This window comes from Aythya ferina, assembly GCF_964211825.1.
Source record: "Aythya ferina genome assembly, chromosome: 6".
Taxonomy (NCBI): Eukaryota; Metazoa; Chordata; class Aves; order Anseriformes; family Anatidae; genus Aythya; species Aythya ferina.
The window spans coordinates 22,145,959-22,171,375 of NC_140303.1; the positions used below are offsets into that span (position 1 = coordinate 22,145,959).

The 25,417-nt window shown below is 42.9% G+C and overlaps 2 protein-coding genes and 2 long non-coding RNA genes across 5 annotated transcripts in view; 2 read left to right on the forward strand and 2 right to left on the reverse strand.

Moving 5' to 3' along the window:
• The window catches only part of CERS6 (ceramide synthase 6), a 120,997-nt gene extending 102,710 nt beyond the window's left edge, over nucleotides 1-18,287 (reverse strand). For both annotated transcript variants that reach the window (XM_084523211.1, XM_084523210.1), the window contains exon 1: nucleotides 17,891-18,287. In XM_084523211.1, coding sequence (XP_084379337.1) covers nucleotides 17,891-18,060 — 170 coding nt within the window. In that variant the 5' untranslated portion in view covers nucleotides 18,061-18,287. The remainder of the gene's footprint in view (nucleotides 1-17,890) is intronic.
• Nucleotides 472-3,025, forward strand: LOC311438625. The gene is made up of 2 exons (XR_014694229.1): nucleotides 472-610; nucleotides 2,018-3,025. It is a non-coding gene; the product is annotated as an uncharacterized lncRNA (long non-coding RNA).
• Nucleotides 4,728-7,982, reverse strand: LOC311438624. Its single transcript, XR_014694228.1, has 3 exons — nucleotides 7,824-7,982; nucleotides 5,977-6,138; nucleotides 4,728-5,312 (listed from the first exon to the last, which is right to left on the reverse strand). It is a non-coding gene; the product is annotated as an uncharacterized lncRNA (long non-coding RNA).
• Nucleotides 18,288-18,549: 262 nt separating the features above from the next.
• STK39 (serine/threonine kinase 39) overlaps nucleotides 18,550-25,417 on the forward strand; it is a 127,536-nt gene continuing 120,668 nt past the window's right edge. Inside the window, exons 1-2 of the mRNA XM_084523208.1 lie at nucleotides 18,550-18,716; nucleotides 25,014-25,137. The gene's annotated coding sequence lies outside the window, so the exon portion shown is untranslated. The remainder of the gene's footprint in view (nucleotides 18,717-25,013; nucleotides 25,138-25,417) is intronic.

The window sequence follows — 25,417 nt, forward strand, 5'->3', positions numbered from 1 at the left end:
GTGCAAAGCAGAATCACACCGACTCTTGCACAGAGGGAGGAATATGTGCTTCGCACACACGTCATTAGAACTGCTGGCAGGCTGAAAAAGCAAGCGTTTAATATCACACAGCTACCCAACGGAGAAAGAGGAGTGACAGTGGGCTGGGGGAGGGAGAGAAGAGCAGAAAGCAGAGAAGCCCAAAACAACCCAGCAGAAGCACGTGCCTTCCCTCACCTCCTCCCAGATGTGCACATTTCCATTACACTACACCGCACTGACAACAGTTTGCATTTTAACCACCAAAACTGAACATTCAAAATAAACGCTGCTGTTCACGTGGGGAACAAAAATAAATAAATAAATAAATAAATAAATAAATAAATAAATAAATAAATAAATAAATGCATGCATGCTCTTCTACAGAGGCAGATTTACAGCCGACTCTGCCTGCAGTGCCAGTGCCATGCAGACTGGAAAAACTAGGTCAGATCTTTTGCCAGCCAGCCTCGCTGCTGCTCCTCCCCACACCCTTTCTCTTCAGCTTGCGGTAATTACAGAAGAAATCGATGAACGAACACAGCAGATCTGCCATGTGGGGCTTCAATTACTTGAGCCCAGTCCATATCAGGTGGGTCATCGATGCAACTACAGATGGGAGGGGTAAAATTTCAATCCTCACAATCTTTTGTGATTCACAAATCCTAATCCTAGAACATATGCACTGAATGCTGCTTGCCCCCATGAGCAGCCAATCAGCAATGGATGTGAAGGGGGGGGGGGCAAGGGACAGAGAGAGAGTGGCTAGGAAAGGACAAAGAGAGGCACTGCTGGGCTTCCACTTCTGCTGTACTTGTAATGGAAATTTATCTGCCTTTTTTTTTTTTTTAAGCTTAGCATTTTTAAAATGAAATCTTGCTAGTCTATTTCCTATAACTTGGGAGTGATCAGTTTTAGAAAACTCAACTATCTCCGTTTTGACATGGGATTTCCAGAGTGTAACTGTAATAATAGTTTTTATATCTACTATTCATTCTGTATATGTTTTAAATAGTTATCTCTTAGGAAAAAAGAAGACTCAAAGACTGCAATTCACTGTCACAAAAAGCATTTTTTTTAACCTTCATTAAATCTAGGACCAAATCAGTCCAATTCAGCTTACTCATTTTTATTCATTTCTCTCCTTCTGTCACACAGGCAGAAGGCACTCAGAGCCATCATTAAAAAGCAAAGCACTGCCGCCACCACTGAGATGCAGTTCAGTATCAGCTGAATACCAAAACAAATTGCTCTCCAACTCCATTTCCACCACAGGCAGCATGCTGCCTGACAAGTTACTGCAAGAAGAAAAAGATGGCCAACCTGACTGGTTTGCCAAGCCACAGCCCCAAACCCTGGCATGGTTAAGTGCCCCAAAATGCAACCCTGACAGACGGAGGCAGGGGAATGCCAGCAAGCCCCCCAGGCTGGGACACTGGACATCTGGCTGGCAAAATACATGGCTACATTTCAGCCAGAATTAATGGGAAGTGGCATTATTTCTCTCTCTGTTCAGGTGCTTGGTGGAGTTTCTGTGATGATGACAAGGCCTTTTTCTCCCACCAGCAATCCCACGTAGCACCTGGAGGAGCCCTTTAGAGCAGCCTATATAACTGAGCAGCAGACAAGAGCACAATGCATCCGAAATGCAAGAATGCGCACCGGGAGCCTTTGTCTCTGATGTTTCTTCACGCTTACCCTTCCTGCCTTTGGCTAAATTCCTTTGAAACCAAGGCCGTGCTATGCACAATTCATCTAAATCAGCCCCATCTGGCCTTTGTTCCTTAGGAGGGCCTTATTTATAGCAGTCACTGTTGAACTTTTACAGTCTTGGATAATTTTTCACCCTTAACTCAGCAAGCCATAAACAATTACTGTCTCAGTACCTTAGATAAATAGCTATGGAAACCCTCAGGAAAAGGTTGGATTTTGTTTGCTCATTAGGGGTGAGGAGCTGGTATTTTGGGGTTATTTTGTTGGTGTTGGTTTGTTTTGACAGTGACACATTAAGAGTGGGAGGCATCTTGGACCTGAACCCACGAGGACCCTTAGAGTCTGGACCCAGTGGGATGTAAAAGGCAACCTAACGAACACTGCTTAATGTCTGCTGGATTGGAAGGAAAGTAAAGACGTGGCAATGCTGGCATTACATACAGGGAAGAGATGAGAAGATGGACCAAGGAAGGTGACGAAAATGAGCATTTCCGAGAAAAGTGACAAGCTAAAAACATCCTGGACCCTCTGCACTGTCAGGCAGCAGTATCCAATGTGCTGTGACTCACTCCGAGCAAACCAAATAATCAGTTTTGAAGCCTGTATCTTAACCTTCAATGATTTTCCTCAAAGAGTACTGATGCATGATAGCGTAATGAAGATCTTTTGTTTCTATAAAAATTTGAAGCTTCACTTTCTATTAAGCCTTTCAACACAGGTCAGATAGAATGTCTGTATATATCTACATCATATTTCCTTCATTTAGCTTTCATTTTTTAAATACTAAACCATGATGAGAAAAGTGTTCTGAGATCCAGATTTTTTTTCCAACCCATTTAATAGACAAAACAAATGATATTTTGACCAGTTTCATTTATAAAAGTATTTCATGTTCCACAATTCAATCAAAGATTTGCATCATTCCGTAAAGATACCTGCAAAACAGCAAACTTTATTTTTACTCTTAAACTATTAGCTAAAATTACACTATACTCAGAAATCAAGCTGGAAATTATTTCTCCATTTATTTAAAAAGCAACCCAAACCAGCATTTTATACAATTCAAAAGAAACTTCCAAGAGCAGTCACACTGTATTCTGAGCAAACAAAGCACAATTTTCCAATTGTTTAAATTTCTTCTGTTGGATCATTAAAGCATCTTATGACTAATATTCTAACTATAAACTTAACAGAAGATCTCACTACTTAAGTATTTCTCAAAAGGATTAAAGTTTGTGGATTTTTTCTTCAAGCTTCTGCCGTTGTGAAAATATACAACCAATCTTTCAATGAACAGCTCTTCTCCTCTATTGAGTTCTCGCCATAATGAACATCTGGCAAGTCTATCAATTTATTGCCGAAAATGTCTTGTGTTTCTAGATGATCCAGGCAATCATAGCTATTCCGAATTACTAGTGAAGATCACTGTATTTTTCTCTCTCACATGGACACACATCTACACACACATCCCTCCTTAGAGTATAGCATAAAGCAAAAACAATTATTCGGCATTATTTTTAATGTAATGTGCTAATCATGTCTTCAGGGAAGCACATTAGCACACTAAGTTTCCCTAGACCAATTGAACACTGGTTTTTGTACTCTCATAGTCTACGGTTATCAATGGAGCCGCACCCAGTTGACTGAAAATGTTGTCTTAAAGTCAGGAATTCTACCACCAGTTGTTTGCCAACAGCAGAGTTCAGTAGGGAGTTGCAATGGGTTCCTTACAGTTTGAATAAAGGGCTAGAGCCCACTTTAGAGAACTTTTTTTTACATGTAACAATATTTGTCTGCCTCACAAAATGTCCATCAGACTCAAACTTCACCTGCTTGCTCCATCTTTGGAGCAAGCTCTATCTTTTGCTCCATCCACATTTCCCATTCTTCCTGCCTATACTGGCATCCTGTGCTATGGCACTTCATCTAACACCCAGCTGTGAATCTTCTGTCCTTGGAGCTGGCAGTTCAGCACTCAGAAATGGGCCATTTGCAACTTCTGTAAATTGAGGGTCACCTCAATTTACAGAATCACCTTTGATGAGGGTCACCTGCCCTCATCAAAGTTTTACACTTGTCTTGCCTTTCCTTTTGGTGTTCCTGTTCTCACTGACCATATGGGGCTCTGGAGAATGATGAGGACCCAGTCTTCCACTAACACTTGCCAGAAATTACAGCACTTGTATTTTCCAACCAAATCTGGAACCTCGTTAATGACTTAATTTGGAAAGAGTAGAGAGGGTGCTGTCTCTGCCAGACAGAAGATTTCTGGATGCCATCAGCAAAGATAAATAGACACCAGTCTGTAATCATTTTGGGTCATTTGCCAGCTGGCATCTCTTCTCTTTCTTACTTGTAATCTCTGTTCATTAAAGATGCTGCAAGAAGGTGGGGAGGGTGCCTGAGCCTGCTACACCCTTCCAGGTGGGAGGGGGTTGCAACAGTACAAACACTATGGCTTTCCACTACTGTCTTAAGAAAAAAATAATTCTTAAGAATTTTCAGAGCTGACCCCTGCCTGACTTGGGGCAGACAAATCACACATACAGGAAGTCTCTTTCTTTCCTACGAAAAAAGCGTTCTCACGTACCTGGGAATTTAGAAGCATATTTCATGGGATCAATTGCAAATGCAGACTGCTTCTAGTGAGAACGAACAAATCGGTACGCCTGGTTACACTGCATTCCTCCCAGGTGCATGCACACACATGGGTCATGCTTCCCCCAGCACACACTCTGTATCTTACAGTTTCACTCTTTATTCCCACACACCAGCAAACGCAGCTGCATGCTCCTTTCTGCCCCACTCCACCTCTGGTCTTCAACCCCTCTGTTAACAATTTTTACGTAGAGAGAAGACAGAAAACATGGGGAGCAATGAACTCCTCAAACCTTAAATTCCAAGCAAGAGAAGTGCCATGTTGCTGCTGCACTGTATTGCCACAAACATTATTTTCTTTGCTCATACATATGAGGGGGCTGACTTGTCATGATCTGTCATTTGAGATGGAAATATTTATTGATGGCACAGAAAAATTCTAACTTCTGTTTTTATTACACATTTTAATACCATTATTTAAGAGGCTTTAGAATATTAAAATTCCTCAGCCTGTTCCACAGTAGGACAGAAAGAACTTAAATTTTATCACTATTTCATTTATACCATAAATAATCCAGCTGCAAAATCAAGATCTAAATCTAAAACTATGAGCTGAGAGCCAAAGTACAGTGTGCTAGGTTTACCACATCATAAATAAAGCCTTAGAGTAAACTAAGTCCTTCATTAAAATTACAATTTTAAGACAACCTTGTAAATACTAACTTTTCATACCCTGTAAACTGTCTGAGGGAATGGGCTTTAGGAATTCAGCAGAATAGTTTATCCTGCAGTAAATGCTGAAAGCTTTATGATATTTGTGATAGTTCTCATTAAACAATGTGAAAACATTTTAGAAGTGAGAACTGTCCCATAGGCTACAGTTGAAGAGTTCACTCCCGTGATTCTTCTTTTGGGTTGATACCTGCTCTCCTGTGGGCAAAGCTGGTGGGTTGGCATTTGCCTCACATTCACTTGAAGAGAACCTGGTTAAAGTGGAATCATTAAAAAAAAATAAAAAAATTACAAAATGGATCCGGAGCTATTTTCCAGCTCACTTTTCCCATTCTCCATGCAAGTATATTCATTCAGAAGCCTCTGTGTAATTTCATGCAAGTAAATACCTGCAGCACTGTCAGAAAAGATAGAAGGAGAACCCTGTTGTGAAGAAGAGAGAGATCTATTGGGATGGCCTTGGAGGTCGTGATTATAACCTATTTAATATACATATGCACACACACAGTTGTACTCTCTAAATAACAGAATTGCGACATGTGAAACAAACATCATCATCATTAAGGATGGCACTTTCCTTTTTCTGTTTACATGTACCCAACAAAGCTCTTAATAGATATATTACCACTCTGACAGTGACTATGGTGTACACAGAAGCACCTGGATTTGCATTAAACCAGTTGCTGCACAGGCTGACGGCAACGCAGTTGCAGCACAGTTTAGAAAGAGTTGCCAACACCCCCGCAGGATCGCCAGTCCCTGTTACAGAAGCACCAGGATATTCCTTCCAGGTCACCCTGCATGTGCCGACAGGAGCTACCACCACAGACATAGCTGACATTCCTCACGCTGCAAAGTGGCTTTGTGAAATAGCAAACCTAGGGCAAGACACGTGGAAAGCTGTCGACAAGGTACCTGCTCCCAGCCAGTCATGAAGTTGCAGACCTGAAGCCTACAGTCAATATTAGCTGATGCTCTTGTTCAAAAGGGATTAAGGGAGAGAAGCAAGGCTATTGCGTGATCTTGTTACTGACTGGTCACCTAATGCCATGCAGGAACAGAGGCTCACATCGTACTCTGTCAAAATAAAGAAAGGGGGAGGACATGTGTTTAAAATGCATCAACTTTTTCCAGTTAACATCCAGTAAACTAACCTTCTGCAGGTGAGGATCACAGACAGGTGCACACGTATTACCAGTCTTGGAACGAAAAGTGAGGGCAGAGAGAGTGAAGCGTGGCCCATGGTAAAGGAAAGAAAAAAGGACTTAAAAAAACAAACATATAAATGATTACTTTGATTTCTATCTAGGTGTAGCGTTAAAACGGCTTTTGCTTCATAATTTCTAAAACAATATTCAAATGGCTACATGTATCTATATATAATGACACACCATTTCTGCTCTTCCACAGAGTTTTTATACTGATGTAACACCTGCATTCTGTAGAAGCTAATTCCTTAATTATATTGGCAGAAGACCAGATTCTGGACATTTGTGAGTAAATAAATCAGGCACAAGAGCAGTATGCATCCCCAGCTGGTATAAATCAACCTGACCACCCTTGAATAAACCGTGATTTGCACCACCAGCAGACCTGCCCAGTATGTAAATAATTAAGTAAAGCTGTGTGACAAAGCTCTCTTCATGCATGTAATGCAGTTTCACAAAATTAATGCACTCTTAACACTAAAAGCAATATAGGCAAGTGAATGCTAATAATTCAAGAGAGACAGCTAATCTGATGTACAGAGTCTAGGATGTTTCATAAATTTACAGTTCCTTACTGTAGGAATTCATTGGGCAGGGAGCATGGAAAGCCCTGACCATTGTTATCTCAATTCTTTGGGTATGATTTAGGATTTTCTGGCCCATGTGTGGTGGGCAGGCCTAAAGCTTTGGAAGAGATTCACAGAAGCCTCCAGGTGCAGTTAACAGAAGTCTGAAAGAGAAGACCATATGGAAGTGGTAACACCTGGATTCTAAAGACCATTTTTATATGTAAAGATGGTCTAATATAGCTTTTTATTTGAAATCTCTACAAAGGATTTTATCAACAACAAAGCTTAGATGTTGGGATCTGCTGCCTTGACTCTTCCTTCCAGTAAACCTTCCCTGAGACAGAACAACCAATAGAATCAAAATAAAATCAGAAAAAGAAAGCACCATCTGCGATTCTTCCTGAGTTGCAAAGACAAGAGCAGTTGCAGGACAGAAAACATTTAAGGGTCATGAAGAAGAGGAGAAAAAGATTAGAAAGATGCAAAACAAGAAATAAACATTATTTTCAAGATAAGATAAGAGGAAAAAGCAAGGGACATTTGTTCTGAGACTGAGGACACAGCTGTAGGATGAGACATACGAGAGTGTGTGTCAGGAATCATGTATTTTGTTCCCAGATAACGCACTCTTATTGAACTCTTAACACTCAGTTTTTCAGAAGATCTGAAACAATCAGAAACTTGTAGTTGTATATTGAAGCACCAGGGCTGTAATAAAGACGTGATGGCTATCATGTTTGGAGATTTTATAGATGTGTGTCACCAAACTCACCCTCAAGAACAGGGCAAAGATTTAACTACAGTGCACTTAAAAATGAGTGTAAATGCAAATGCTTCAACATAACTTGGCCGTTTTTTATTCTTTCAGTTACATTACTTAAGAGATTTGCTGTCACTATTTAAAGCTCTAAACCCCAGTGAAGTTATGCATGAATTATCCCCATCAAGAAACAAGAAAAAACACAAGTTAAGGTTATGTATGTACCAAGTGCTACTTTCTCTTCAAAACTTGACGTCACCTCTCATTGGAACATTAAGCAAGATGAAGTAGTGTTGCTCCATTTCTACTGATGCACTTTTCTTCTTGACAACTGAAAATAAAATGCCGGGCTGGCGGTTTGAGCTCATGCTATGATTCCAGCAAATCACCAGCCTATTTTCAAGAAAATTAACCTGTTATGATTTAAACAACAACAACAAAAACTTTATAGGCAACATGCATACGTATATAAACTGAATAACTCTAAAATTAAGAACTGGTCAAGAATATATGCTTTTGGAGGCTTACAATGCTATAGAGATCTCATTTTTAACTCTACATCATTGTCCTATAACCAGGCCCATTTAACTGTGCTGGCTGAAAGTCAGGACATCTGTTCCTAAGGAAATTTTGACATTTCTAAATTTCCATTTCATTCCAAATTGGAAGAAAACCAAATATTGGTCATATTTCATATAAATGCTCTAGAAAATAACAATTCCAGGTTAGTGCATGCACACAAAAAAAAACTTCCATTAATTAACTAGGATAAAGGGTGTTTCTTCTGTCAAATATCAAACTGCTTCATTACCACCCCGACAAACAACATGATGGCTGGTCTAGAAAATGAGATATTCCAAAATTTCATAGCTTTTCCAAGGTTTAATTAAATGATTTTTTAAATAAAATAGGAAAGCAGTATTACATCAGAGTGACACTATGCCAGTGTGATTTATAAGTTCTTCTGTGCTGCGCGCACACACACACATATATATAAACATTTCCAAATATATGTGTATTAGCTATATAGACAACTAGGAAACGTGGAACTAGAGACTAATTTCTCAGGGTTTTTGTCTAAGACTGATTTAATCTTATTATCTTGAACACAAACGGAATAAAAGCTTTTCCAGTAAGGTATGCAACCATCACTCCCTCTCGACAGGGAACATAAGAGTTCCCTGTTTTCTGAAGTATGAATCCTTTTGAGAACAAAATTATCTTAAAATATTGCAGTGTGGAGAAGAATCAATTTATGGAGAACAGAACTGAAATTATCCTCAAAGTTGCCTGTTATAATCAGATTTGATGCTGTAGGAAACTCAAAGTATTGATCCTACACGGGAACAGGAATGTGCTTAAGAAGAGAAAAGGAAGAAAAAATCCAAATCTATTTCTTGATGTACTTCCTGTCTGTTCACATGCCAGACTACAATAACAGCAATTGGAAGACCCATTCTATAGCAAACAAAAAATGCAGATGCCCATCAAATGTTGTGTGCTCTGCCCTTGTTGAGTTTCACTTGCAGACTTACAGTGAACTTCAACCTAATCCTCACCTATTTAGGCTTCCACTAGAGTTTGTAATCTTCCTGCAGGCTTGGACTCCCGGGTGCCTCCTTGAGTCTTGCAGTGTGCAAACACGGCCTCACCAGTACAGAGTACCAGGGGATCACCCTCCCCTCGCCCTGCTGGCAGCCCCCTTCCCATTGCAGCTGTGAATGCCACTGGGACATTTCTGGCTGATGTTCAACTTGCTGTCCACCAGCACTCCCAGGACTCCATCTGCAGTTCAATTTGTCATAATCACGTCAATGCAATCACTGCAAAGTTAATTTAGTTCAAAGGGTGTTGTAATCCTAGGGAGCATTTGGCTTTGGAACCATTCATATTTTCAGGCTGTTCTCTTATCATCTCGGTTCTCTCCCTTCTCTCATACTAGGTGTGTGGGAAAAGTTGTCAGATAAGTATCAACCACCCAATTACCACCCAATTATTGCTTAAATACATACAAAACACCCTCCCACTTGTGGTCTAACTGCTTGACTTTCTTTTTCCCAAAGGCTTCTTTCCAACATAATGTCCTTAAGAGGAATAAAGACACCCCATTGGACCCGATCATCTTGTTCAGCAGCATGCTTTGGAGGACGGCTAGTTGTAAAGAGCAGGAAGTCCAAGCAAATCTAGTGGACAACTGGGGAAAAGCTTGTCAGCAGGCACATTCTCACTCATGACCTTTACATTCTTGTTTTCAACACAAGCAACTGGTCTCACCAGTTGCAGCAAGGATTCTGGTCTTGATGACACGCTGGTTTTATCTTCTACAGCAATGCCCAGAGAAGCCACAGCCCTGGGTCAGCTCCAGAGGCTGGAGCCCTCCGGCTCCCCAGCTGAGCAGGCCTCCTCCCTACAGAGCAGGGTCTTGAAGCTTCCTGCCACCTGAGTTCACGCTTTGAGCTATGCTAAACATTTCTCAGCTCACTTTCATTTCATCACAGCTTTCATTTTCTCTTTGTTATGCTACGATCCCTGTAGCTGTAGACTAACATTCCACGTTTACTCTGCCCACCTACAAAGGTGCCTTATAAAGGCTAAGTCCTCTATTTCCTAAGAAGCTGGCCTTGTTCAGCAGCGCAGCACCTTGCCTCCAGCTATGTGGATTATTGCGTCCTTCTGAGGAGCCAACGCACCACACAGCCAGAACAGACAAGCAAGTGCAGCAGATGTTACTGTACACCACTCCAATCTTCCTTTCAGTTACTCGCTTTGTGATCTGCAACTCCTCATGAGCAAGTGGGGGCTCCTTACTTGGCTCTGTGCAGCATTTGCTATTTCCAAATAAGCAGCTCCCTGCCACCTCATGAAGGTGCCTCTCTCTCCGGCCTAGAGAGCTATGCCTGTTTGTAGTATCTGCCCAAGGAGGCAGTATTACTGCAAAAGCAGCTTTCAAGTTTGAAGTTTCACGTACCTACAGGATGCCAAACATCACAGCAAAGCAGAAGCTGAGTGGCCTTCACTTCCACTTTCTTTCAAAATCATGAGAGTCCCAGTGACACGGTAAACAACAGCACCAGCAAAAGGTGAGGTATCTATACAATATCTTATAGAAACTGAATTATCGCCACCAGACGGAAGGGAGTAAAAAGATCCCAATTCCAAAGTAAGGATTTCAGCCTCATTTCTACCAAGCTTGTGTGTTTTTTTTTTTGTTTGTTTGGTTGGTTGTTTTTTTGGCCTTCTGCTTGCACAAGTAAACTTTATCTCAAAGGATGGCAAACAGGCAATAAGCAGATGTGATCTCACCACACAAAAGAAACAAGAGAGCCATTTCTTCCTCTGGGTCATCCCACATGCAAACACAAACAAGATCAGGAATCTAAGATTTTATGCCAATGAACACCCTTTAGGTTCTAACCTTTGTTTTTTGCACTAGCATAATGATGTCAGCTAGATTGATTGATTTATTTTTACAGTACCACAGGTTAGTCTCTGCACCCACCTACCCCCAGCGTTGGGAGAGAAACCCAGACAGAGCAGGTACTATTTAAAGGAAGCTTTTACTGAACTCACACTGAGGAAAAATGCAAGTGGTTCAGATGTATTCCTTTAACCATCCTAATGTGACCTGTGAGTGTAAAGAAGGCTTTTAATTATTTTACACCAAGCTCTAAGGAACATCTTTTGTTGTAATATTAACATGAGGATTAGCTTAATGGATCTGAAAGATATTTCATTAATACATTGTGGTTAGGTTTCAGCATTCTGCTCTTCCCTATTCAAAATGCAACTTAGATTAATGGCTGATATACAAATATATCTGTATTTTACATAGTATACAACAGATCTGAGTATCATGCTTCTTTACAGCTCTTAGATTTTCTTAGCAGTTATACAGACAGCTATCTTGAGAGTTGAAATTTGGTTATGCAACATCAGTAACATTTACATGAAGCTCAACAGTATGAAAGTTTACAAAGGGAAAATGTGACATTTTGAGATGTATTAAATACATAGGAAAAAAAATCATCATATTTCACTCTCTGCTTCCGGTACAGAAGTCACAGCTCCACCAGCATTATGAAAGTCATCTCTAAGCTGACAGCTGGCTACGCTCAGTACTTAACTCTCCCTCCTCTGTCACCATTTGACTACTTCAGAGTAACTGGGAAGGTATCATCCCTGTGAGAAATCAATGACTGTCAGATGGTCCTAACTGAAGACTGCAACTCTTCATCATGTGCTGAAAAGACTTCCTCACAGAGGATAGAACAGCCTAGACTAGCCAATCATCAGAAACGTTGCTCACCTCTGAGCAAAATATTAGTGATTCCTGCTCTCTCAGGTGACCAGAAATCCCTGTTTCCCCCCCAGAAAAATCCTTTAAATGTCTGACGAGTGAAGGGAGTCACTGGTGCATGAGCTCACAAAGTGATCAAGATATTAGATGAACACCTCCAAAGAATCATCAGTACTCATTGGATCATCTGTGAGGTGCTAATTCCAGTCTTAAGTAGACTACTGAACATTACCTGAGGTTATGCCCCTTATGAAAGCCATGCACTCTTGTACTGTAATTTTAACTTATTCCAAGACTCCAAGATGACCTTGAGACAGGCACTGAAATCCCAAATGTTAATCAACTGTCAAAATTGTTGTAAACATGGAATATTTTTCAACTGTTAGAAAAAACAACACAACAAGCATGGTCAAGTAAGCACTGCTCCACTGCAGCATCCCCATCCTCTCCACCCTGCTGACAATTAACAGAGATAGTGTCATGGGAACAGATTTACCCAAATGATAATCTACTAAATATTTTCTATGGACTGGTAAGAAACCTGTCTGCAGATGTGCAAAACAAACAAACAAACAACAAAAAAAAAAAAAAAAAAAACAGAATACCAGAAACTCTTCTTTTTCCAAGAAGAAATTCTTAGCAAATGCCTGTTAATCAGTGACAGAGGCAGAAGTAGGAGCAACAAAAAGAGCCACCATCAATTTGGATCAAACTGCACAGTTACAGGAATCCAGGAGACAACTGAATGGAAGTTTCTAACACTTGCTGGGACCTGTTCTCAGACAAAACACCACTAATAGCAGCTCTGCCCGAGTAATAAGCTCCCAGTATCCTCTAGTAACTTGTCACTGGAACCTTTCCTTCAGCTGGGATGTGGTTTGGCTGTCACTTGGATACTTTAGAAATCGGTTTTAATGGCATTCTCTACAGGAGTTCAACACATATTTCCCATTTAACTCCCAATTTTGAGATTGGCATTAACGTACATCTATAAGTGGGCCTTTACAAGAGACATTTAAATGGTACCTATTTTCTCCATTCTGCCTTCTTTTAAAGGAACGTGCTCGGCTTACATGTGAACACACACCTACGGTTTTCTCCAAGCAACAGCGATGCGTAGCAGCCAGCACTCACACCTGAGGTGGGTGAGCGTACGCTGTGCTGCTCAGAGCTAGAAAGACAAAACCAATCATTTTGCTGTGAGATATCTAGTTGTTTTAGTGACTGAAACCCAAAACACTGCAACGCTAGGAAACAAAAACTGGTTGCATAAACAAAAATGTAAATGACAGAAGATTAATAACTAAACCGAAAGAAAAACAGAGAAATGGATAGCACAATCGGCAAGATATACACTCATTTTAAATCTATTTACTGTTAGTGCTCTACTGATTCTACTATTTCAAAAAAGAAATGGGTTAAAGTTTAAAAGAAATAGCTTGTCACTTTCTTCACATTGCCAGTATCTTTTCGTAAGGGAGTTACCAATTTCCATGTCTAATTCCATTTCAACTGAATTAAGTATTTATCAAACAGTTTTCAAAAACAATAATGAAAAACACAATAAAACCACATTGATTATGTTATTAGAAATTACAAAAATAAATAAAAATAGAACCGAAGAAGTTCCTGTCAGTGATCACCTGCATCCACTTACACACATGCGAATTAGACATGATCTGATCGATCAGGTATAACACACAGGGAACTAAGCAAGAAAACTACAAGTGTCACTGCCTACAAACAGGTTTGGATGAGTGAAAATGACAATCATTGCCTCACTCGGCCTGCTGAGAAGTGGTTTTGAGCTGCTGGAAATGCACAAAGATCGTGCTCACTGTTCCAAGCTCTATATCCTCTCTGACCTCCCTGTTATCATAGGAGAGCACGAGTTCTGAACATCTTAGGGATGATGAAAGCCAAATTTGTATGTATATGCTACATATCAGAACCCTTTTAAGTGCTTTAATGTACTGCCACCTGAATTATTTGTTACAGTTTGCGATATATATATACATGCTCACACATACGTTGTGTCACATTGCCCCGATCCACTAGGAATTACAGTTACACTCACTACATGTGAGCCAGCTGAGGTTACCTTTGAGGCTGAATTATCATTATAAAAGAAAAACATCATACAAAAGCCACAAGTTTCCATATGCTTTGCATCTACGGTATCTTGATCTGACTGATCTTAAACCAGGAGGCTGGCTCAGTTTAAATCAGTGCAGCTGGAGGGCTGCTCCTGTTTACAACCAAGCTATCTCTGACCATGTAAACCATTCCATCAGCTGAGGATGATCAGCTTCACCTTAGAGAAATGTTCCCTATAACAAGGCCTGAGGACAATAAAGGCACTGTAATCCCAGATTGACAATTTATGGAGCTACTTTATTAGATCTGAGCCCAAACTGTTGCTTGCAAGGCAAGAGAAAGAAAGCACATTGCAACCACAGTGCAAGGAAGAGAACCAAGACATTTGAGAACATGAGCCAAGTGTACAGAACGCAGTAAGAAAGGTTACTTGACTCGGATATAAGATTGCTGGACCACATCAGAAATGTGTTTAGTTAGCACATCTTTTGGAGGATTCAGCCAACCTCTCCCTCAAGAGATGGCTCTAAAGGAGAGGAGCATTACCCTCTTGTTGTGTGTCAGACAAGCACACTGATTGCTGAGCAAATATTATTTTTGTCGCCACATGCCCCTCACAGAGGACACGCTTGGGACAATAGGAAAGGCTGTTGCACTCAGCAGTGAAGATCTATGAGATCCCATAGAAGAAAGAAGAAAAATCATATTTTGCCCAGAATAACAGATGCTTCTTTATCTTTTTAGGCCAACCGAGGCTGCAGCACCCTGCTATTAGCTAGATCAACTTCGATTCAGCTTTAACCTGTTTTGCCCACTCTAGAACTAGAGAGGATCTGGAGAGAGTGGTAGTAATAAAAACTCTTGTGTCTTTATAGATGAAGGTATTGGGTAGTACAAAAGGGGATCCTTAATTGGTGATGTGCCTTTAAAAACAAATAACAACAAAAAGCACAAAAAAATAATGGATACCGTGAAGAAATATATCTCCACATTACCACCACAGTGCTGAACTCATGTCATCTTCTGAATTACTAGGTAACACTATCATTGCACTTAGCTACAGTTTTCTAAAATATACTTTGTGTTTAAAGAGAGAGATAAATGAGAAGGAAGGGAAAAAAGGAAAGGCTGTTAACGTATTCCAGAACCTCATCCATAACTATGATGGCCTTAGCAGATAGAGCCACTAAATCTCACAGTTATGAGATTATACCTGTGAGCAAAGCTTATTTCTAGAGCACTCATCATCATCAGATCCAATTGCCGAAGCGATTCAGAACACGCTTAATGTTCTTCTAAACTACTTTTTCCTTTCATCTACAAGTGTGATGGCCAGTGATGACAGGGTAGGGAAATGGAAGAAAAAGTGTTTTATTTAAAAGAGAAAAGAAAACAATTTCAGAAGCGTCTAGATTCTTTTCTGGACTTTGCTAGACGATTCAAAGGAATAGCGAAACAAACAAATGGAAAAACCACCCACCACAACCAAAAATATCCACCAAGCAACCAGAAGGATTAACTCTGTTAATAATAGGTGAATACACATAGAACAAAATTTTCAAGTTCTATGCTTACAGTTGCACACAAAAACATGGACGCACAAATATATGTATTCTATATGTATATAAAGTACATATAGATATGAATGAAGTCAACTTTTCATCTTTAGCATGACAAGTTTTACCCCCCAGCCATATTGAGAACTTTGTAAGCAGACATGTGAAGTCCAAATCATAGCTCCACCTGAAACTGTATTTCTTACAGCAGTAAGATCTGGGAAGTTAGTCATCCTTTAGCGCAAGCAAAGTAAAACTATTCTACCCTGGCAGCCAGCTACTGTGAAGGAGTTAGAAAATAATGGATACTAAATCACCAGATTCTCAGCACTGTGTGGCTGCTTGCCTACCAGTATAAAGAATTACAAGAGTACCTGTTAGGTATCTTGCAGAAGGAAACAGGGGACATGCTTCTGTTACAAGTAATTCACTACAGCCATGGATTTAAAGTACACATGGAACTTTTAAAGTTGTTTTACAGCATCTATTTTTATTTGTCCTTTAAGCACTACCATTGCCAAATCAGTGAACACATCTGCAAAAGCTTCTTCCAGGATGCAGCACGTATAACATCAGTCACCAACACTGAGTTTTGAAAGGAAAAAAATGCATCTGTTTTAATACACAGAAAAATGCAGAAATCATCAGTTTAATAGATATTCCTGCTCTTGTCCCTTCCAGATCTCAGACAGCTTTACCAACTGAATTAACTGCAAACCTCGTATTAATGATGCACATGAGGTATTTCTCTTGCTCCCTGAAAACAAAAAACCAAGGTCTGATGAAATACATTACTAATGAGCAATAACGAGGCTTGATTTTTCTCTCATTCAAAGACAATCCTCCTACTTTGATCAGTGGAAGCAGGTCCAGTCACTTCTGCTCTGCCTGCTTTAGTAAAATGCTGTATGTTAAAAATCACAACTGTACCAGGCTGTGTGGCTTAACCTCACATAAAATGGCCTGATCCTAGTCTCACATTGGAGTCTTACAATCGGTTTGAAATTAAAAAGGAACAAATACATACTCAAGTAGTTGTTAATAAAACCTCTTTGGAGGTCTCTCACCTACTATCAAGCTACCAATACATGTTTCCAAAGCTGAATTTCAAAGTCAACCTAGCCAAAATAGAAGAGGTATGGAAACGTACCCAATTCCTCATCTGCATAGCCAACACTTACAAATATAATGGTCTTCCAAATTAAAAATTACTTCAATTGAATTAAGAAAGCTAGCCTGTGGGGGTAGATGCAGACTACTAAGAAATCATAGTAGCTTCTGTGCTACACAGCTGCACCAGAACCGGCAGAAACAGCGTGTTTCTAAGTTTAGGCTGACATTGTCTCCATGACTAACTGCTGTGCCCCCTAACACAGCCCTGCTGTGACACGCGTTGCAGTTCAGATGGCAAGAGATGCAAAATCACGCACCCGCCCTCAGCACTACGAGGCGAGGCACACGCTGTACAGACGGCAAAGGGAAGCAGCAACCAGCGAGTGATCTGGCGCTACCTAACCGACACCGGGTACTTTAATTGCACTCGTACTGCGGTATTCCATCCAGGACAAGCGGCTAGCTCAGCTTTCCGTGCTCCCCACAAGTTTTGCTGCCTTCCAGCAGAGTGCCACCGAAGTTGCTCGGCTCTGGGAGCACCCGCAGCCTGCCCCGGGCACCGCAGCCCCCGGCCCCGTGCTCCCAGGGCAGGGAGCGCCCAGGCGGCAGCTCCGCCCCGCAGGGCTGCGATTTCGTCGCTGCCACAGCACCGTGCCAGCCCTTCCCCGGGGTGCAGCGGCTGCTGCTCCTCCTCGGTCCCTCCCTGCCCTCCTCCGCCGCCCCGGCAGCGCCGCTCGGGAGGGCGGCGGGCGCTGTGGGGCCCCCCGCTCTTTGTTCTTCGCGGGCACAGCGGCGAGCGCGCAGGAGAGCCCGCTCCGCCCCAGCCGCCCCACACACGCCCCACGGCCCCTCCGCGGCGATAATCGCGGGCGACCCCTCCTGTCGCGACAGCTTCCCGCTGCCCTCAGAGGGCGCCGGCGGGGTGGTGGCCGCTGGCCCCGGCCGTGCCCAGGTGCCCCGGGGCCCTGCCCGCCGGTGCCGGGCCGCAGGTGGAGGAGGCCGGGGCCGTTCCCGGGGCGACCTCGCCTCCTAGCGCCCGCTCCGCGCCGCGCCGGCTCCCGGAGCCCGCCGCCCTCCCGCATCGGGCCCGCACCGCGACCGAGCCGGGGGCACGGCGCTACCGGCCCGGCCCGGCCGGGGCAGGAGGACCCGAGGCGGCCGCCCCCGGCCGGCGGCCCCCCAGCCCCGCGCTCCCCGCAGGAGGCTCCCGCCGGGCGGCTCCGCGTTACCTCTCGAAGAGCAGGCGGATCATGAAGATGCAGAAGGCCAGCGGGAAGGCGAGGTAGAGGTCCTCCGCCTGCGGGAAGGAGGCTTCCTCCGTGCTCTGCAGGTCGGCCCAGGTGACGTTGTGCGGCAGCCAGAACCGCTCGTTCCAGAACCAGGCGAGGATCCCTGCCATCTTTGCTTTGTCTGCCGCGGCGCCCCCCGCTCCGCTTTGCTCCGCTCCGCTCAGCTCCGCCGGCCTCCCTCACCGCGGCTGCCGGGGGGGAGGAGGACGGAGCCGTGCGGCAGCCCCGCCGCGGATACTGAGACTGCTGCTGCTGCTGGTACTGCTGCTCGTACTGCTGCTGCTACCGAGCGCCGCGGCTGTGCCGCTTCTCCGCCCCGGCCGCCCGGCGGGGGCAGCGGCCGCCCCGCCTGTCACACGGCCGCGCCGGCCCCCATTGGCTCCCGGCCGCTCCCCGCCGTTACGCCGCTGCTCCGCCGCCGCCTCGGGGCCGCGGCCGCCGGGTGCCCGCCGCTGCCTTTCCCCACCTCCCCCCCGCCCCTTCCCCTGCTGAGGCAGCCCCCAGGCGGCGAGCACCGAGGGGGTCCTCGCCCCGCTCCGACGTTTACACGGGGCGCCACGGGAAGCCCCCCACAAGCCCCTTCCTCAGCCCGGCGAAGCGGGACCCCGCGGCCGGCGGCCCCTCAGGGGGCTGCCCCCGGCTCTGAGGCGTTGAGGCAGGAGCCGGCGTCCCGGCTGAGGGGAGCGGCCGCGGCACCTCGCGACCTCAGCCCGCTGAGCGAGGCACGGAGAGTGCGGGCACAGCGCTCAGCTGCAGCGAAACTGAGGTGAGGGCTCTGGCTTGGCGTCCCCAGATAAAGCAAATCGTACTGTCTTTACGTAGATTTTCACTTTCAGTTACTTATCTCGCTGCCCGCTTCCAGCTACGAGAGGAAAATTAGAGTTGTTTCCACCAGACTTTACAGAAAGGTGACAGGCAGGCTCTAGCAGAGCAGTGGCCTCTGGGCTGTAGGCAGGGTGGTCTAGGCACAGACACAATTACTCCAGGTAGTAGGTGTACGTTATCCCTACACCATCAGTGTTTTTCTGCCCTGCCCTGCTTTATTTTATTTGGCTTCAGTGTTCACCCCTGTATCATCACCCCCTCTAGCTGGCTACCAAATGCCAAGAGAAGCTGAGTGCTGTGCAAGGTGAACTCCAGAATTTTATCATCCTGGCTGTACATTTTCTGCCAGCTTGCTCTTTTTTCCCTGCTGACTCTACTTGTCTTGCCTGAAAAACTAATTACATGGCTCCTCATCTGTGTGCTGGCATTTCTTTGCTGAAGAAAACTCCATGGTATACACACAACACCTTCACACTGTGAAAAACATGCTATTGATTTAACAAAATTAACCATGTTTGTATATGGAGAGGATTTCCATGCAGGACATTTGGGAAAATTTCAGGGAATGTTTTGGCAGGTTGGCTGATGAGCCATGCAGGTGAATCTTCCACTGGGTGCTTCTGGCATATTGCTGAGCCAACATCCCCTGTGTCTGTGAAGTTTCTGATTCAGTGCTTCTGGTCACTCCTAGATGAAAGCTTTTCTTGATGAAAAGCTCTTCAGATATAATTTTAATAGCTGTCAATATGCAGATAACCATTTGCTTCGTTAATGATAATTGGATTTAAGGCAAAGTTAATTTTAATCAGAAAATTGTTATCATTATTCTGCATCTAAAGGTTGACCTGTTTTTTTTCAGCGTATTTCAATATTCCGATCAGTTTAGAAGTGTATTCAATATTTATGTCTGCTTCCAATACAATGAGATAGCTCTTTCCCAGACATTGCAGAGGCTCACGGGCTCTGGCACTTGGCACTGCAGATACAGGAAAGGAACGGATCTTTGCAAAGTGAGCCTAGCAACAGTAATAACATGATGATGAATAACAGGTTAATTCCTGCTGAACAATTAGTATAATTGACTTTTGTGTCAGAGTAAAATTATTTCAGGGCAACAGCTCTCTAAGCCTATCTGAAAAGAAATGGCATTTCTGAAACATTTGGGAGGATGACCAATTAAAAGCTTTTAATTGCATTCAAATTGTAGCAGCAATCATGTAGAAGGAGCCAAGAGGGGACTATGGAATAAGAACGCCTGAATCCTGTGCTGTGGAGGGAGATATTCCTGGGAGGGTCTCAAAAGCAGCCCTAATATTTTAAATTTTGTAATAGCCCACTTTTATTATTATTATTTTTAAAACTTGCAATAGTTTATTTGTTCATTTGCAGTAAACAGGAGGCTGTTTTGCACCTCTAAATCTCTGTGAATGAATTTGGTAATCTGTTTGTCAGCACCACTGCATCTGTGCCATGCTACTGGCCACCTGGAGGAGTTCCTCAGCCAAACCGAAAAGCTGCAGCAAAACCTGGCAATTGTTGGGACACTCAGCAGCAGCATGCCTAGCAGGAGGGCCGAGAGCAGGATGGGTGCTGTGTGGCCATTCTTCACCTGTGGGGGGGAACCAGGAGGACCATGGACATGTGGATGTGGCACCCTGAGGCATGGTCCTGGGCTGTCTTTCTTCTGACTCTGCCTGCTGGTCCCAACAGCTGTGGGCTTCCAGTTTCTTGTGCTGTTAGTTTTGTCAGCTATTCTAGTGATAGTATTCTAGTCACCTAAAAACTAAAACCTCATGGCTGGAGTGGCAATCTTCATTATGAGACCTATGCTGGACCACTCAAATCACTTCTGACTCCTGCATGGGTTTGTTATTAGTCTGAAGGGATCAGTGTGACTTCACCCGATTACCAAATGATGTACCCTGAATTCAAATCACTGTCAGAGCTCTGTGTAATTGGGCTTAAAATACATCAGTACAGTAGGTGCAGTAGGTGTCCCCAGGTTATATCACTTTTGTCTTCCTTTTTTTTTTTTTTTTTTTTAAATCTTGGCAGACAAGCAAGTTTTGACACTTGGGGAGACATGCAATGGTAATTAGTTTGACTGTTGTGAAAAGACTTATGGACAAGTAGCTGTAGTTGAAAGAGTGGTTTATGTGCCACAGGAAGGCTTGTGCATTGTGCTGGGCTCCAATCTGAGTCAACCTGAAGCAGAACTGCTCTATGAGGATTGATCAGAAGGAAAGGAGGAAGCAGGGATTGCCTGAGTCACTGTATGTGTCCATGCTTCATTCTTCTCCATTGTTCACTTCGGTTTGTCTTCCTGATTTAAAGGAAGTGTGCCAAAGTGTGCATTGTAATTATGATAGTCGTAGTTTACTATTTCAATGTTGTGTAACCACCCAAGCTTATGGTAAACTGAACTAGACCCTATTCACACTAGGATAAGAGTAATCAGTCTTCTGCGCCAATTTTGGCTAAATTATCTGGAAATAAAACTTCTGATTCATTTTGCACAGCTGTGGTTTTATCTCAGACAAACCAGATATACTGCATTATACTTCCAGTGGCATTTCAGATACATCTGCTTCATGCCTACTCACGGGGCCAGGTTTGAGCTCCAGAGTCACATTATGATTTACTTAGTAAAGGGAATTTCCAAACCTTCAAGCAGTCAACATTTACTGTTCAGGTTATTGGTACACAGGTACCAGGTACACAGAGCTGTACAGATCTTGTCTTATCATATGGAGATGCTCTGGGGGACCACAGACTTCCAATAGCCCAGCCTTGCTTCCATGTTCAGTAAAATCTGGGCACTGACTGATGACACAGTTGTGCCAGGCTCTACAATGAGCATGCAGCCTGGAATCTATGCCAGCTTCATGTCAGCTGTGAGAGGACAGACAACAACAGACAACTGGAGAGTTACTCTGGCACAAAAAGCAAGCTACTTCAATGCTAAGCCATCAAAATGTTTACAGTGGATTTGCGTTGACAGTGTGAGTTTTTGAGAGATCAGTACTTCCGCTCTCGTGTCTGCAAGCTTTGCTCCAGTCCTGGCAGCCTGAGTTATCCAATGCATTAGCAAACAAGTCCTGAGAACTCCAGAAATCACCCTCACAGCTAAACCCACTTCCTTCCTCACTTCCATCTTCAGCCAGCTTCCAAGGTGATATTGTATCCAGAAGAATATTCACCTGATCATCTCATTGATTTTTTTCCCCATAAAGCTGTTTTTAATGTGGTTGTTTCACTAGTTATCTGTTAATACTTCGTGTTCACACATGAATGAAACTCTTGCCATTTAGTATTTGGTTTAAAGACCCCACATAGATGTAAATTATTATTTGCCTCTGAGCTAGATGATAGGCAACTTGCTGGCAATATATTTTTATTTTCTTATTACATTGTTTTGAATTTCATCCTTATAAATTTTGCTGTACTTACGTCATGGTTGTACAGGGAGACCTGAGGAGAATATTGTTTTCAGCAAAAGTACACATTTGGTTTGACTGAAACAATCGCTGAATTCATGCTAATTTATCAGATAAGTATTTTCATCTCCCCCAGTCATAACATATATTATCGTGACATTTTCAAGTCAAAGCATCCATTTTTCATTTTCTTACACTGCTAGAGTAAGGTTATTTCACTTAAGTGAATTGGAAGCAAAATATAAATCAAAAGATTGGTTAAAATCAGACACATCAGAACTATATGATCCAAGTATACCTTTAAAGCTCCAGATAGCCATTAAAAGGTCCCCTAGCTGTAGTGACAATGTCAAAGCTTTCAAGATTGAAAGTCATGTATTATTGCATGTGTCAGCAAAATGGGAAAGGTACCACAGAACTAGTCTGATAACTAGGTAGCCACACTCCCTGCTGGGATAACTCTAGTGCTGACCATGCTCTATTGTGAATATAGCAACTTACTGTGAATACAGCCATAACTCTATAAAAGGAAGATGACACACCAGCCTGTCTCCTCCATCCCCAGAGCATAGCTGTAGTTGGTACTGACACCGAAAGAGTTAAGTATGGCTTTAAAAGTTTTCTGGATGAGACCTATAGTACTCTATTTCTCCTTTCTGTTTGGAGTTGTGGAGAGGAAAAAAGAGAGAACACCACCTTCAGGCTTCTCAAGCTTTGTTTCTGCCCGTGTGTGCTCTCTCTGTGGCTAGTTCATGCTGGGTTACTAGTCAAGAGAAAAATTTCTCTACCTTTATTATGAAAAAGGGATGCTTCTTTATTCCCCCAATGAAAACAAAAAGCACAAATATACTTTGTCTGCCAGATCTTGTATATAGGTTTAAAACTATAGCTTTATATTATTATATAAAGTAATTAAATAGCTTGATTTGAGTGTTGTCTTTAGGCCTCATCCAGCATCATCATTTTACCCATCCTAGCAGGCTGCACTCATGCCTACACTTCCTCAAATGGGTGGCCACAGCCGTTTGTGTTCTCTCGAGCCTTTGTTCCTGCTCGCCAGCCGGAGCCACCGCACACCCACTGGACTGGCCCAGCAGAGTAGGCAAGGAGCTCTCTTGTGTCTGTGCACCATAGCATAGACACGCCAGCAAAATCTCTCCAGTGATTTATCATTCCTTCAATTCATTCTCATCTGCTATGTGTTTTGGGATAACTAGTGGCTTATTTAGCAACTTATTGATTAAGGAATGTAAACATTTGTGTGTCAATTCAAGCATCAAGCAGGAGAGCTGAGAGGACTTGTTCACCTGCATATAACATTCACCCATGTTTAATGTCGGTGTGGCCCCACCTTGAATATTGTGTATGCTTCTGGGCTCCCCAGTCTAAGAAGGATGCTCTGGAAGCATACAGAGGAGGGCAGCGAAGCTGGTAAAGATGCTGGAAGATGCATCCTTTGCGGAGAGGCTGAGGCCACTTGGATCATCCAGTCTGGAGAAGAGGAGGCTAAGAGGCAGCCTTGCTGCTCTGCAGCTCCCTGAGGAGGGGAAGCACAGACGGAGGTGCCATTCTCTGCTCCCTGGTCGCCGATGGCAGGATGGCTGCAGCCAGCAGAGCTGTGCCAGTAAAGGGTCAGACCAGACATGAGCAAAAATTTCTTCACTGTGAGGGTGGTGAAACACTGGAACAGGCTTCCTAGAGAGGTGGTTGATGCCCCATTCCTGTCAGTGTTTGAGAGACATTTGGGTAACATCCTCAAGGACATGCTTTAACTTTGAGCTTTGAAATGGTCAGGCAGTTGGACTGAAGGTCTCCTTGAAGGTCTCTTCCAGCTGAACTATTCCATGTCAATTTTTCCTCACACAAAAATAGCAAGGCTGCACAAAACAAAGTAGAGGAAAAATGAGTGTATCGGTTTGTGTAGTAGGCCAGTAAGCATCCTCATTTGGAAGCAGACACAGAGGAATCCAAATGAATTTGCCCCAAGCCATGCTAATAAAAGAGCAAATAACATCAGCCATCCCTCCTGTACTCACAGACTGTGATGTGTATGAGCTGGGGAGCATCAGTGCTGATCTCAGTGCTCTTTTGTTTGCAGGAAGGGAAGGAATTCCCAGGGAATTTAGCATAATCTGTATAATTAGTGTTGGACAGTCATGAAAAATTCACTACATTCAGTAGCTACTACTTCACTGCTTAGTGTGTAAACCGAACACTGAGGAACCAAATGTGTACAGAAGGTCCTTGGCCAGAAGAGCTGGATTACCAGTTTCTTAGTAGACTAAGAAAGAGTTACAGCAAATAAACTGGTGTATTTGTACTGATGTCACATGACATCTCAACATTAGTCATGTATCTCTGAAAGCTCAAAAAACAATATCAGAATGGAGTTTTAGAGATATTTACCAGAAGGATAAGGCAAACTTAGAGTTTTTCAAGACTTTTCCATTTCATAGGTCTCTGAATGATTCACTAAAATTGTTTTATGGTAACTTCACTAAGAATTCATTTATCAAAAACATATTTGCAACGCTTAAACACTTGAAACATCAATTTAAAAAAAAAAAGATTGAGAGAACAACAACCAACAGCAATGATTCTTTCTAGACCTCCATTACTAAAAGCTTTCTTATTTGTAATAAAGACTACATTTTCTGAAGTAATATTTAGTCTTGAAAAGGTTGAATTGGCTCTATTGCTTGATGATTATTTTGTATTTTTTTCTATTGCATTTCACACCAAGAGAGATAAAGGGAGATGCTAACAATTTTGCATTGACTGTTTACTTTTGTCTTGTGCAGGGGAGAATACCAGTGTGATTAATGCTCCTCCTGCTCTGCAACGTGAGGTGGATTGTAAAGGAGGTGCATCAAAGACAGACAGACATCCTCACAGGTTGCCACGGAAGAATGCGAAATTGGTGAGGTGAGTCAGTACTTCTTCCCACAAGAAGTACTTGCTAAGACATCCTGTTGTAAGCTTATACTCTGTATACCATGATGCAACTATATAGACATTCTACCAAACATGATTAGAAGTGGTTATTAGAAACATATATAGGATACAATTGGTTATGTTAACAAAATATGTACTGTTGAGATTCATTTATTTTAAAGGAAAAATTCAAAGCCTATGAGACGTTTGTCTCTCTAACTAGAATTTCTAGAATATTGTACTGAGGTAAGAAAAAACTGACATATGAAAA